Below are 12,437 nucleotides of genomic sequence, written 5' to 3' on the forward strand. Positions count from 1 at the left end.
TATTTATTTATTTTTTAATTTCCCTACCCTGAATCCTGTGTATGCAGTGACCTCTGACCCCGTCTCACCCAGTGTGCTAGGGTATCCCTACTGACTCTCACTCTATGTATAGAGAGAGAGAGATCCCTTTCCTAAATGATCTAATTCATGGTTGTTCTGATCCCACTCAACCTTGTACAGGGTGACCCCTGACTACATTTGGCCTGTTTAGATGGTGACCCCTGACCCCACTGACCTTGTGTGCAGAGTGACACCTGATTCCATTGACCCTGTGAATAATGAACCCTGATCTTACTGTTGTAGAGTCCTCCTGAAACTATCCACCCTGTGCACAGTATAACTCCTAACCCCACTGTCTGTGCAGAGACTCCTGACCTCGCTGACCCCATGTGCAAGACTCCTGAAACCTCTGACTACATTGTGATTCCTGTCCCCTTTGACCCTGCATACAGAGACCTTGACTCCCCCAACACTTTATACAGTGACCTTTGAGCCTCTATCTAGTCTGAACCTTGACCTCACCGATGCTGCATTCAGTGATCCTTTGGACATGATAATTGCTGTCCTACAGATGCTGTTCAAAGGATGATGTCAGATTAATGTCTACACTCCTTACGGCCAGTGATGGGAGCATTCACTGGTGGTCACTGGATTTGTATCAGGAACCTACCTTCAGGTTGATGGATCTGTTTCTGTGCTTTTATATTTTAGGATTCTATAGAACGTGAGTCAGGAACCAGGCTGTAGTTTCTTGGATGCAGCAATCACTGGATGAGCTTGGAACTTGCTCCCTGCTTCTCATCTGATTCTCTGCATCAGTATTTTTGGTGTGCCTTTTTAAAAAAATCTGCATTCTCTAGTTGACAGGAATCTACGCTGTGCCTTTTCAATTTCCCCACATCAGATACAGGCGGAGAAACAGTGAACTTTGGAAGGTTAAATGCAAAGGTTAATGTTTACAGTTAACAGCAATGCTCGGATTGATATCCAGAGGGACCTGGGTGGGGTGGGGGTGGGGGGTGGGGTTTAGGTTTATAAATCCTTAGAACCATAGAACAGCACAGAAGGTCCCTTTGGCCCTTTTAGTCTGTGCTAAACCATTTTTTTTTGTCTAGTCCAACTGACCTGCACACAGTCCATAGCCCTCCATACCTCTCCCATCCATGTACCTGTCCCAATTCTTCTTAAATATTAAAATTGAGTCCGCATTGACAACCTCAGCTGGCAGCTTATCCCACACTCCCACCACCCTGTGTGAAGTAGTTCCCTCTAAACTTTTTCCCTTTCACTCTTAACCCACGTCCTCTGGTTTGTATCTTACCTACCCTCGGTGGAAAAAGTCTGCCTATCCCCCTCATAATTTTAAATTCCTCTATCAAATTTCTCCTTATTCTTCTAGTCTCCACAAAATAAAATCCTAACCTGTTTAACCTTTCCCTATAACTCAGTTCCTGAAGTCTGGGCCACATCCTAGTAAATCTTCTCTGCACTCTTTCTATCTTCTTGATATCTTTCCTGTAGTTAGGTGACCAAAATTGCACACAATACTACAAATTTGGATTCACTGATGTCTTATACAACTTTATCATAACATCCCAGCTCCTATACTCAATACTTTGATTTATGAAGTGCAATATGCCAAAAGCTCTCTTACAATCCTATCCACCTGTGCCGCCACTTTCAGGGAATTATGAATCCGCATTCCTCAGTGCTTCACCATTCACCGTGTATGGCCTTCTTTGGTTTGTCCTTCTAAAAAGGCAAAACCTAACTCTGGTCTGCATTAAATTCCATCTGTCATTTTCAGCCCATTTTTTTCAGCTGGTCTAGATCCCTCTGCAAGCTTTGAAAACCTTCTTCTATGTCCATAACACCTCCAATCTTAGTGCCATCTGCAAACTTGCTAATTCAATTTACCACAATATCATCCAGATCATTGAAACAGATGACAAACAACAATGGTCCCAGCACCAGTCCCTGAGGCACACCACTAGTCACAGGCCTCCAGTCTGAGAAGCCATCATCCGCCACTACTGTCTGGCTTCTCCCATCTAGCCATTGTCGAATCCAGTTCACTACTTCATCATGAATACCTCGCATCTGAACCTTCCTGACTAACCTCCTATGTGGGACCTTGTCAAATGCCTTATTAAAGTCCATGTAGACAACATCCATAGCCTTTCCTTTGTCAACTTTCCTGGAAACGTCATCGAAAAACTCTTAAGATTGGTTAAACACATACTACCGCGCATAAAGCCATGCTGACAATCCCTATGTCTGATCTCTTAGAACACCTTCCAATAATTTACCTACTACTGACGTCAGACTCACTGGCCTATAATTTCCTGGGTTACTTTGGAGCCTTTTTTAAACAAGAGGACAATGTGGGCTACCCTCCAATCCTCTAGCACCACACCCGTGGCTAAGGACATTTTAAATATTTCTGCATTAGCCTCCTTCAAGGTCCAAGGGAATATATTGTCAGGCCCTGAGGATTTATCCACCCTTATTTGCTCTAAGATACCAAGCACTTTCTCCTCTTTAATCAGTATAGGTTCCATAACCTAACTGCTTGTTTTTCTTACTTCCCACAACTTTGTGCCTGTTTCCTGAGTAAGTACTGATGAAAGAAAACCATTTAAGGTCTCCTCCATCTCTTTTGGCTCCATACAAAGCCGACCACTGTGATCTTCAAGGGGACCAATTTTTTCTCTTACTATCCTTTTGACCTTAATATACCTGTAGAAATCCTTAGGATTTCTGTTCACATTTTCTGCCTTAGCAACCTCATGTCTTTTTTTTGCTTTCCTATTTCTTTCTTGAGGTGTTTCCTGCATTTTTTTATACTCAAGTACCTCATTTACTCCATGTTGCCTATACCTGCTATACATTTTCCAAACCTGATCCCTCGAAAACCAAGGTTCCCTATGCCTGCTAACCTTGCCTTTAATCCTGACAGGAACATACCAACTCTGTACTCTCACATCCTTGCCTGAAAACAACTTATCCCAATCCACATATTCTCATTTTCTCAAAATTAGCCTTCCTCCAATTTAGAATCTCAACCCAAGGCTCGGACTTATCCTTCTCCATAATTAACTTGAAACTAATGGCATTATGATCACTGGACCCAAAATATTCCCCTACACATACTTCTGTCATCTGTCCTCTCTCCCTCTCTCAAAGGAGATCCAGTATTGCATTCTCTGTGGTTTGTAGCTGTATATATTGATTTAGAAAGCTTTCCTGAACACATTTGACAAACTCCAAGCCATCCAGCCCTTTTACAATGTGGGAATCCAAGTCAATATGTGGAAAATTAAAATCCCATACTATCATGACCTTATGTTTCCTGCAGCTGTCTGCTATCTCTCTACAGATTTGCTCCTCCAATTCTTGTCTGTAATACTGAATGTGGTGAGACCTTTCCTGTTCCTCAGTTCCACCCATATAACCCCAGTAGATAAACCCTCTGGTCTGTCCTGCTTAAGCACTGCTGTGATATTTTCCCTGATGAGCAATGCTGCTCCTCCCTCTTTCATTCCCCCTGTTCTCTCACATCTAAAGCAACAGAAGCCCGGAAGATTGAGCTGCCAGTTTTGTAGGTGTTCGTATAAGTTGATGAATTGGTAAAGAAAGCATATGGTATGTTTGCCTTCATTGGTCTAGGCATTTAGAGTAAAGAAGTCACATTCCAGCAATATAAACTTTTTGGTTCAGCTGCACTTGGGGTATTCTATGCAATTCTAGTTGCCCCATTATCGGAAGGATTTGGAAAGGGAGAGGAAATTTATCAAGATTTTGTCTAGTTAAGAGGGTATGAGCTGCAAGGAGAAGTTGGATGAACTCAAGGTTGTTTTCTGTGGAACATCATAGGATGATGTATAAAATTATGAGAGACATTGATGGAGTGGACAGTTATAATCTTCCCCCAGGGTAAAAATGTCACATACTAAAAGACATGTGTTAAAGATGAGGGGGTGTAAGTTCAGAATCAGAATTTATTGTCATGAACAAGTCACGAAATTCGGTGTTTTGTGGCAGCGTCATAGAGCAAACATTAAACCATCTTACATCAATAAATATAAAACAAAATAATAGTGTACAAAAAATAAGGCAGTGCCTTTGGATCATTGATTATTCAGGAATCTGATGGCAGTGGGGAAAAAGCTGTCCTTGAGCTGCTTAAGTTTAAAGGAGAAGCGCAGGGCAAATATTACACCGAATGGTGGGTGCCTGGAACAGGCTGCCAGGGGTAGTGGTGAAAGCAGATACAATAGGAGCATTTTAGGGGCATTATATTAGATAATATGAATATTCAGGGTGTAGAGAAATCATGTGGGAACAGCAAAGCTTTAGTGTAACTTGGGCCTTGTGTTCAGCACAGATAATGTAGGGCAAAGGGCCTGACCTTCTTCACAGCGCTTTTCTTTGAAAGCACAGGTGACCCAGTACCTGTATTTTTCACTTCCCTTCCCTCCACCCAGGGGATTCAGTCCGTCCAGGTGAAGCAGTCATCCATCTGCACTCCTAATCTCGTATGCTGCATTTGGAATTCACAGACAGGGCTCCTCTATGCTGGAGAAACCAAATGCAGATTGGATGATTGCTTTGAAGAACCCCATATTCACCCTGCAGGGACAAGCTTCAAACTACTCGTCAGTTTAATCATCCCTCCTGCTCATCCTTTCATACTCTTCCAGTGAAACTGGAGAAAAATTACTAAAAGATTTATGGAGGGGTAATGAGCTGCAGGCTCGTTTGTGGCTGACAAGTCCGATGCGGGACAGGCAGACACGGTTGCAGCGGTTGCAAGGGAAAATTGGTTGGTTGGGGTTGGGTGTTGGGTTTTTCCTCCTTTGTCTTTTGTCAGTGAGGTGGGCTCTACGGTCTTCTTCAAAGGAGAAAAACTAATGAGCCTTCTGTCTGGGTACAGCCAAGCCTTTTGGACGTTCAGAATCACATTTTGCCAAGCAAATTGACAGGATGGTCTGCTGGACTTTATTAATCCCCTTGAATTCAAAAGCCACAAGGTAAAGTTGCAGCTCTATAGAACTTTGGTTAGATCACACTTGGAGTAGTGCATTCAGTTTTGGTCGCCTTATTACAGGAAGGATGTACAGTGCCCTCCATAATGTTTGGGGCAATGACACTTTTTTCCTTTATTTGCCCCTGTGCTCCACAGTTTTAAATTTGTAATCAAACAATTCACGTAATTAAAGTGCACATTCTAGATTTTATTTGTATACACTTTGGTTTGACCATTTTATACATAGTCTACTCATTTCAGGGCACCATCATGTTTGGAATATTTGGCGTCACAGGTATTTGTGAGTTCTTAGGTATGTTTAATTGCTTCATTGGTACAGGTATAAAAGAGCTAGGCTTGTTTCTAAGCTTTTGATCACCTTTAGAGCCTATAGTTGCTATTTTTCAAGATGAAGACCAGAGGTGCCAATGAAAGTAAAAATAAAAGCCATAGAAGGATAAAAAAGTAGAATAAAACTGTAAGATACATTGTTTAAACCTTAGGAGTACCAAAATTAACTGTTTGGAACATTTTTAAGAACTGCATACTGATGAGCTCAGTAACCGCAAAGGAAGACAGAAGATTTCTCATCATAACAAAAAAATCACCAAACATTCTTCAGGAGGCAGGTGTGAATGTGTCAATGAGTACTGTCTGCAGAAGACTTCATGAACAGAAATGCAGAGGCTATTCTGCAAGATGCAAACCACTAGTTAGACTCAGAAAGGATGGCCAGATTACAGTTTGCCAAGAAGTATTTAAAAGAGCCTGCAAATTCTGGAAAAAGGTTGTGTGGACAAATGAGTCCAAAATTAACCTGTATAAGAGTGATGGCAAGAGCAAATGTGGATGCATAAACAAACTCTTCTTCTTTCTTTCTTTGGCTTGACTTCGCGGACGAAGATTTATGGAGGGGTAATGAGCTGCAGGCTCGTTTGTGGCTGACAAGTCCGATGCGGGACAGGCAGACACGGTTGCAGCGGTTGCAAGGGAAAATTGGTGGGTTGGGGTTGGGTGTTGGGTTTTTCCTCCTTTGTCTTTTGTCAGTGAGGTGGGCTCTGCGGTCTTCTTCAAAGGAGGTTGCTGCCCACCGAACTGTGAGGTGCCAAGATGCATGATTGGAGGCAATATCAGCCCACTGGCGGTGGTCAATGGGGCAGGCACCAAGAGATTTCTTTAGGCAGTCCTTGTACCTCTTCTTTGGTGCACCTCTGTCTCGGTGGGCAGTGGAGAGCTCGCCATATAACACGATCTTGGGAAGGCGATGGTCCTCCATTCTGGAGACGTGACCTACCCAGCGCAGTTGGATCTTCAGCAGCGTGGATTCGATGCTGTCGGGCTCTGCCATCTCGAGTACTTCGATGTTAGGGATGAAGTCGCTCCAATGAATGTTGAGGATGGAGTGGAGACAACGCTGGTGGAAGCGTTCAAGGAGCCGTAGGTGATGCCGATAGAGGACCCATGATTCGGAGCCGAACAGGAGTGTGGGTATGACAACGGCTCTGTACACGCTGATCTTTGTGTGTTTCTTCAGGTGGTTGTTTTTCCAGACTCTTGTGTAGTCTTCCAAAGGCGCTATTTGCCTTGGCGAGTCTGTTGTCTATCTCGTTGTCGATCCTTGCATCCGATGAAATGGTGCAGCCGAGATAGGTAAACTGGTTGACCATTTTGAGTTTTGTGTGCCCGATGGAGATGTGGGGGGGCTGGTAGTCATGAGTTTTTCAAGCTCTGCTGGGACCAAGGAAAGCTGCCTCAGGACCTTCGTGATGCCATCATCATCACCCTGTACAAAAACAAAGTTGAGAAATCAGACTGCTCAAACTGCAGGGGAATCACGCTGCTCTCCATTGCAGGCAAAATCTTCGCTAGGATTCTCCTAAATAGAATAATACCTAGTGTCACAGAGAATGTTCTCCCAGAATCGCAGTGCGGCTTTCGCACAAACAGAGGAACTACTGACATGGTCTTTGCCCTCAGACAGCTCCAAGAAAAGTGCAGAGAACAAAACAAAAGACTCTACATCACCTTTGTTGACCTCACCAAAGCCTTCGACACTGTGAGCAGGAAAGGGCTTTGGCAAATACTAGAGCGCCTCGGATGCCCCCCAAAGTTCCTCAACATGGTTATCCAACTGCACAAAAACCAACAAGGTCGGGTCAGATACAGCAATGAGCTCTCTGAACCCTTCTCCATTAACAATGGCGTGAAGCAAGGCTGCGTTCTCGCACCAACCCTCTTTTCAATAAACAAACTACTCAATTCGAAAATCTACCACTTTGCCACATAACCATATAACCATTTACGGAGCGGAAACAGGCCATGTTGGCCTTTCGAGTCCGCCCACGGATCACTGATTTTGTGCGCCCTTTTCAGGCATTGGTTCAAGGAATTTATTTCATCTGTCTACACCTTTTTCCATGGTTTGTATCTTGCAGTGAAGCTTATATTTCTGTTCATGAAACCTTCTGTGAACAGAAGTCATTGACACCTCCATAATGTGAATTGTTTGATTACAATTTAAAACTTGAGCACAGGGGCAAATAAAGGAAAAAAATATCTTTGTCCCAAATGCTATGGAGGGCATTGTAGATCCTTTAGAGGGGATGCAGAGTAGATTTACCAGGATGTTGCCTGGATTGGAGAACATGTCTTATGAAGCAAGGTTGACAGAGCCTTTGGAGCACCAAAGGATGAGAGGCAATTTAATGGAGGTACGTAAGGGGAGGGCAGCACTGCTAGCGTAATGGCTAGCGCAACGCTGTTACAGTACCAGCAATTGGGACCGGGATTTGAATCCCATTCTGTCTGTAAGGAGTTTGTATGTTCTTCTCATGTCTGCGTGGATTTTCCTTAGGGGCTCTGGTTTCCTCCCATCATTTGAAACATACCAGGGGTCGTAGGTTAACTCAGTATAAATGAGGTGGCCTGTTACTGTGCAGTATGCCTAAATTTTAGAAATTCAATTTAAAAATAAATAAATAGATAACTAGAAAGAGGTTATGAGGGTCATAGATAGGCTGGACACCCAGCACCTTTTTCAAATACCAATAGCAAATATTAGAAGACATTTGTTTAAGGTGAGTGGAGGAAAGTTTGGGGGAAATGTCAAGGTAAATTTTTTTTAGATAGTGAGCAGTAAATGCCTGCAATGCATTGCCAGGGTGGTGGTGGAGACAGGTACAATAAGAATATTCAAAAGTCTCTTAGATGGTCACATAAATGTAAGAAAAATAGAGGGTTATGAATGCGAGGGAGGGACTGATTAGATTGTGGAGTAGTCTTCACAACATTATGGCCTGTACTATAATGTATTACTAAGTAAGGATTGGCCAGTACTGAAGTCACCTTTAACATTGATTTTCTCTCTTCACATCTGCTGCCTGAGTTGATGGGTAATTCTAGCATTCTCTTTTACTTTGGATTTTCAGAGTATTTGTATACTGCATCTCGTAATCCCAGCAACATTGTTTGATATCTCCTCTTCCCTCATTCAGCTCCTGCTATTTATAACTCCTTCAGGCAGCTACCAGCATCATTTTATCCCTGCATAAAACTCCCTGATCAAATGCCAACTGTAGTACAAAGTTCAAAACTAGCCACAGGGTAGTTTCAGTCTCAATATTTCTTACAAATTCAGAACACAGGATTTTGATGCAGGAAAAGCTGGAAACAGTCTGCAGGTCAGGCAGCATCCCTGCAGAGATGTTGTAACCAGGGTTTGGGCAAGTTTCAGGCATGTGTTATAACCAGGATCTGGGTGAGTTTCAGGGGAGTGTTGTCAACAGGGCCCAGGCAAGTTTCAGTGGAGTGTTGTAAAGAGGGTCTGGGAAAATTTCAGGGGAATGTTGTAACCAGGGCCTGGGTGAGATTCAGGGGAGTATTATTAGACTCTTGATAAACATTTCTCCCATATCTCATCATGGTGTTCCAGGACAAACCCACTGCTGATATGATGATGCAGATCTCCTCAGCAAATAAATATATTGAATGTCTGCACCTATGGTTCCTCTTGTACTGAGCAAGATCACTATTACAACAATAGAGCAGGACAAAAGCCTGGGGACTGGAGTAGATGTCTATCTGGTGGGACGTCATTGTATTCAAATAGAACTGTCCAAATGAGTGAGGTCATTAATATAATGCAATGTGCATGAGGTAAGAGTCTTGCGCTTACTTCCCTTAACAAAATGTTTCTCACTTTAGGAGGAGCGAGACTCGCACCAGAGGGGGAATATCAAAACCGAGGCTGACAAATTCTTGTCCAAGACTGAGGATAACAGCAGTGGGTGGAGCCAATCACTGAAAAGACAGGTAGAGCCTGGTGGTTGCAGGGTTGGATGGTATGGGAGGCTGTCAGGGTGGGGCAAGAGGAAATGGGGATTGGGTAGGTGGTTGAATTGGTACGTACATTAGGGACTTGAAGAACAGCCCATTAAGCCCCTTGTGATTGCTCCAGAACTCAGTAAGTGCATGGCTGATCTATACTTCCTGCACTGATTATCTATAAAAATTTATCTCTGCCTAGAACAGACTGAGCAATGCTTGGAGAGATAATTCCAAAGATCTGCCATCCTCTGGGTGAAGAATTTTTTTCTTATCTCTGTCCTTTTTGGTCATCCCCTAATTCTGTGATTGGTTCTTGGCACACCAGCAAGGACTTCAGTATTTCCACAGACACTTGTGAATTCATGGTATTTCCAAATGCTCCAGTCATCTCTTCAAAAAAGAAAATTATTGAGACAGGATATCCTTCTTGGAATCACGCTGACTGTTCCTGACCAGTTCCTGCCTTCCCAAACGTAGATGATCTTGTCCCTTGTCATTTTTTTCCAATAGGTACCCAACCTCTGACGTTTGACCCACTAATGTAATTGCATGGGCTTGCTGGTGCCACTTTTGGTGTCCTCCAGTCATCTAGCACCTCATCTATGACCAGTAAAGGTTTTTAAAATCTCCATCCCTTTATAACTCCGTTTCCCACTCCACTGCCTTATTAAAAGACTACAACTACACTCTCTTTACCTCCCTTCTGTCAAGAGATAGTAAAATTACATCATTTATGTTCTGATCTCTCTCTAGTTCTGCACTTCTGTAATGGTCTTACTTGTTGTTCTGAGTACGAGATGTCTAACTCTCATCATCAAACTGATGTCTCCATTCACTTCCAACCAAGTGAAAGCTCAGCTTGCAATTTCACACTGTTGCACTGGAGTGCAATTACAAGAGCCTCTTCAAATATTCCACTTGTAGGCTTCTGCCTAATGGTCATCGGAAGGAAAATAGCCTGTACTATCCCTGAAGGGTGTTATTTTTCTGGTGTACATTCTCAGAGATTCCTATGGCAGACTCTGCTAGGATATCTTATTTTAATTTGATGTGATAACCAAACACAGGGTTCCAGCACAATAGATGCATCCTTTTACAGTCTTTTGGATCCAGTGATGACATTATTGGTTATCAGAATGATGAGAGATATATTGCAGGAAAAACCAGGGACAAAAAGGAATTCACTCACACAAAATAACAATGACTCAATGCAACTGGTTGAAGTTGAGCTGGAGACGAAGAGGCAGGGAGAAGCTCACACCACCAATTCCTAGAGCAGCTGGCACAGAGGATAGGACGTCTCAGGCAGGCCCGCAGCAGATGTGCCCGCTGGTGCTTAGGCTATGTCCTTTGCACGTGTATATGTACATGAAGGTGTGTGAGTGCAATGGGAGGCTGAATTGTGCGTGTGTTGGGAGGTTGAACTGTCTGTATATGTAGGGAGGCTGAACTTTTCATGTGTGTGCATTGGAAGGCTGAACTGTCTGTGTGCACATGCATTGAGAGGCTAAACTGTCCTTTGTGTTGGGAGGCTGAACTCTCCATGTGTGTGTGGGGAGACTGAACTGTCTGTGTACATGCGTTGGGAGGCTGTGTGTATGTATGTGTGTGTGGTCTGTGTGTGTTGGGAGGCTGAACTGTCTGTGTGTGTTGGGTGGCTGAGCTGTCTGTGTGTGCATGTGTTGGGAGGCTGAACTGTCCCAGATTGCAAACTCTGGGTGAAAAAAAGTCTTCCAAATCTCTTACCCTAAATTTATGCCCTTTATCCCCTCTGAGGAGGGGAAATTTTTCACCCTTTACCTCAATCAGTCCCTATTGGTGAATCTTCTCTGTCTAGAGCTATCACATCCTTCCAACAATATGTCAACCAGAACCGCACATAATGTTCCAGCTGTGGCCTGACCAAAGTGTGAGAAGGTTACCTCCCTGCTCTTATACTCGACATCTCAGCTAAACAAGCGTCCTGCATGTTTTCTTGATCACCTTGATAGATCAATTGTGAAAAGGCTTCCAGATAGGAGGTTGATTGAAGAACATGGAAATAGGATTTATATAACGCACGACCCAGAATGGCAAAGGATCATTGAATGTGAGAGGGGTTTCTATTATTAGCGATGGAACTTTGGCAAGGAAAATTATTCTTGAATGTGATTTAGAAGATGGAGGTGACTTTGAAATGGTGAGAATATTTAGGAAGTGTTTAATATTATGTTAGATAAAAGATTAGTGGTAGTGAAAGTACTGCAGAAGGTATGAAGGGAGTTGTGGGAAAGAAAGCAGACTAGGGCCAACCAGACGTGACTTGGGTCGGTAAGAAGTGGTGATGGATCTTTGCTGAAATCGCCGCCTTTTGTCTCAAGCATGGGACAGTCACAGCAGTGATGCTGATATCTGGAGAAGGTATGCAGAGCTGTAAGGAACTTGGGAGTTGGTGAAAATATATGGGCAAAGAAGGAGGAATCAGCAGCGTGCCACTTAGTAGAGGACCGAGGAATTGCTATGGCTATGGGAAAACAATAGTGGTAGGAAGTGTACCTGGCAGACTGGGAGTATTGGCTGCAGATGCTGTGATTGTAGTAAACACACCAAAATGCTGCTGGTCTATTCAGCATCTATAGGAGGCAAAGATATATTGCTGGCATTTCAGTTCAGGCCTGAACTCTTCTGCAAGGAAAAATCAGAAAAGGCAGAAGCCGGATATATCAGAAAGTCTGAGAATTCAAACAATGGGGGAGGAATCCAGACTAACAAAAGGTTGGATATGATAAGGGACTAGGTAGAATTTATCATGTCTATGTGAAAGGAGACAGGGAATGGAGAGATGATGGGAAAAGAAGGGGGTGGGGTTTAACAAAAGCCAGAGGTCAATATTAATGGCATCTGGTTGGAGTGTGCCCAGTTGGAAGATGAGATGTTCTTCCAATTTATGGGTGGTCTCAGTCTAGCAGTGCATGAGACCATGGACAGACATGTCGGCAAAGGAATAGGATGGAGAATTGAAATGGGTGGCCATTTCAATAGATCCACACTATTGCGGCGGACAGAGCCGAGGTGTTCAACAAAGCGATATCCCAGTCTGCGT

General features: G+C 43.4%; 1 protein-coding gene across 1 annotated transcript in view; it reads left to right on the forward strand.

The window, feature by feature from the left end:
• Positions 1-8,764: 8,764 nt before the first annotated feature.
• LOC138751014 (protein-methionine sulfoxide oxidase mical3a-like) overlaps positions 8,765-12,437 on the forward strand; it is a gene marked incomplete at its 3' end in the record, with an annotated part of 37,138 nt that continues 33,465 nt past the window's right edge. Inside the window, exons 1-2 of the mRNA XM_069913115.1 lie at positions 8,765-8,821; positions 9,233-9,340. Coding sequence (XP_069769216.1) covers positions 8,765-8,821; positions 9,233-9,340 — 165 coding nt within the window. The remainder of the gene's footprint in view (positions 8,822-9,232; positions 9,341-12,437) is intronic.

The sequence above is a fragment of the Narcine bancroftii genome, unplaced genomic scaffold (genome assembly GCF_036971445.1).
Source record: "Narcine bancroftii isolate sNarBan1 unplaced genomic scaffold, sNarBan1.hap1 Scaffold_597, whole genome shotgun sequence".
Taxonomy (NCBI): Eukaryota; Metazoa; Chordata; class Chondrichthyes; order Torpediniformes; family Narcinidae; genus Narcine; species Narcine bancroftii.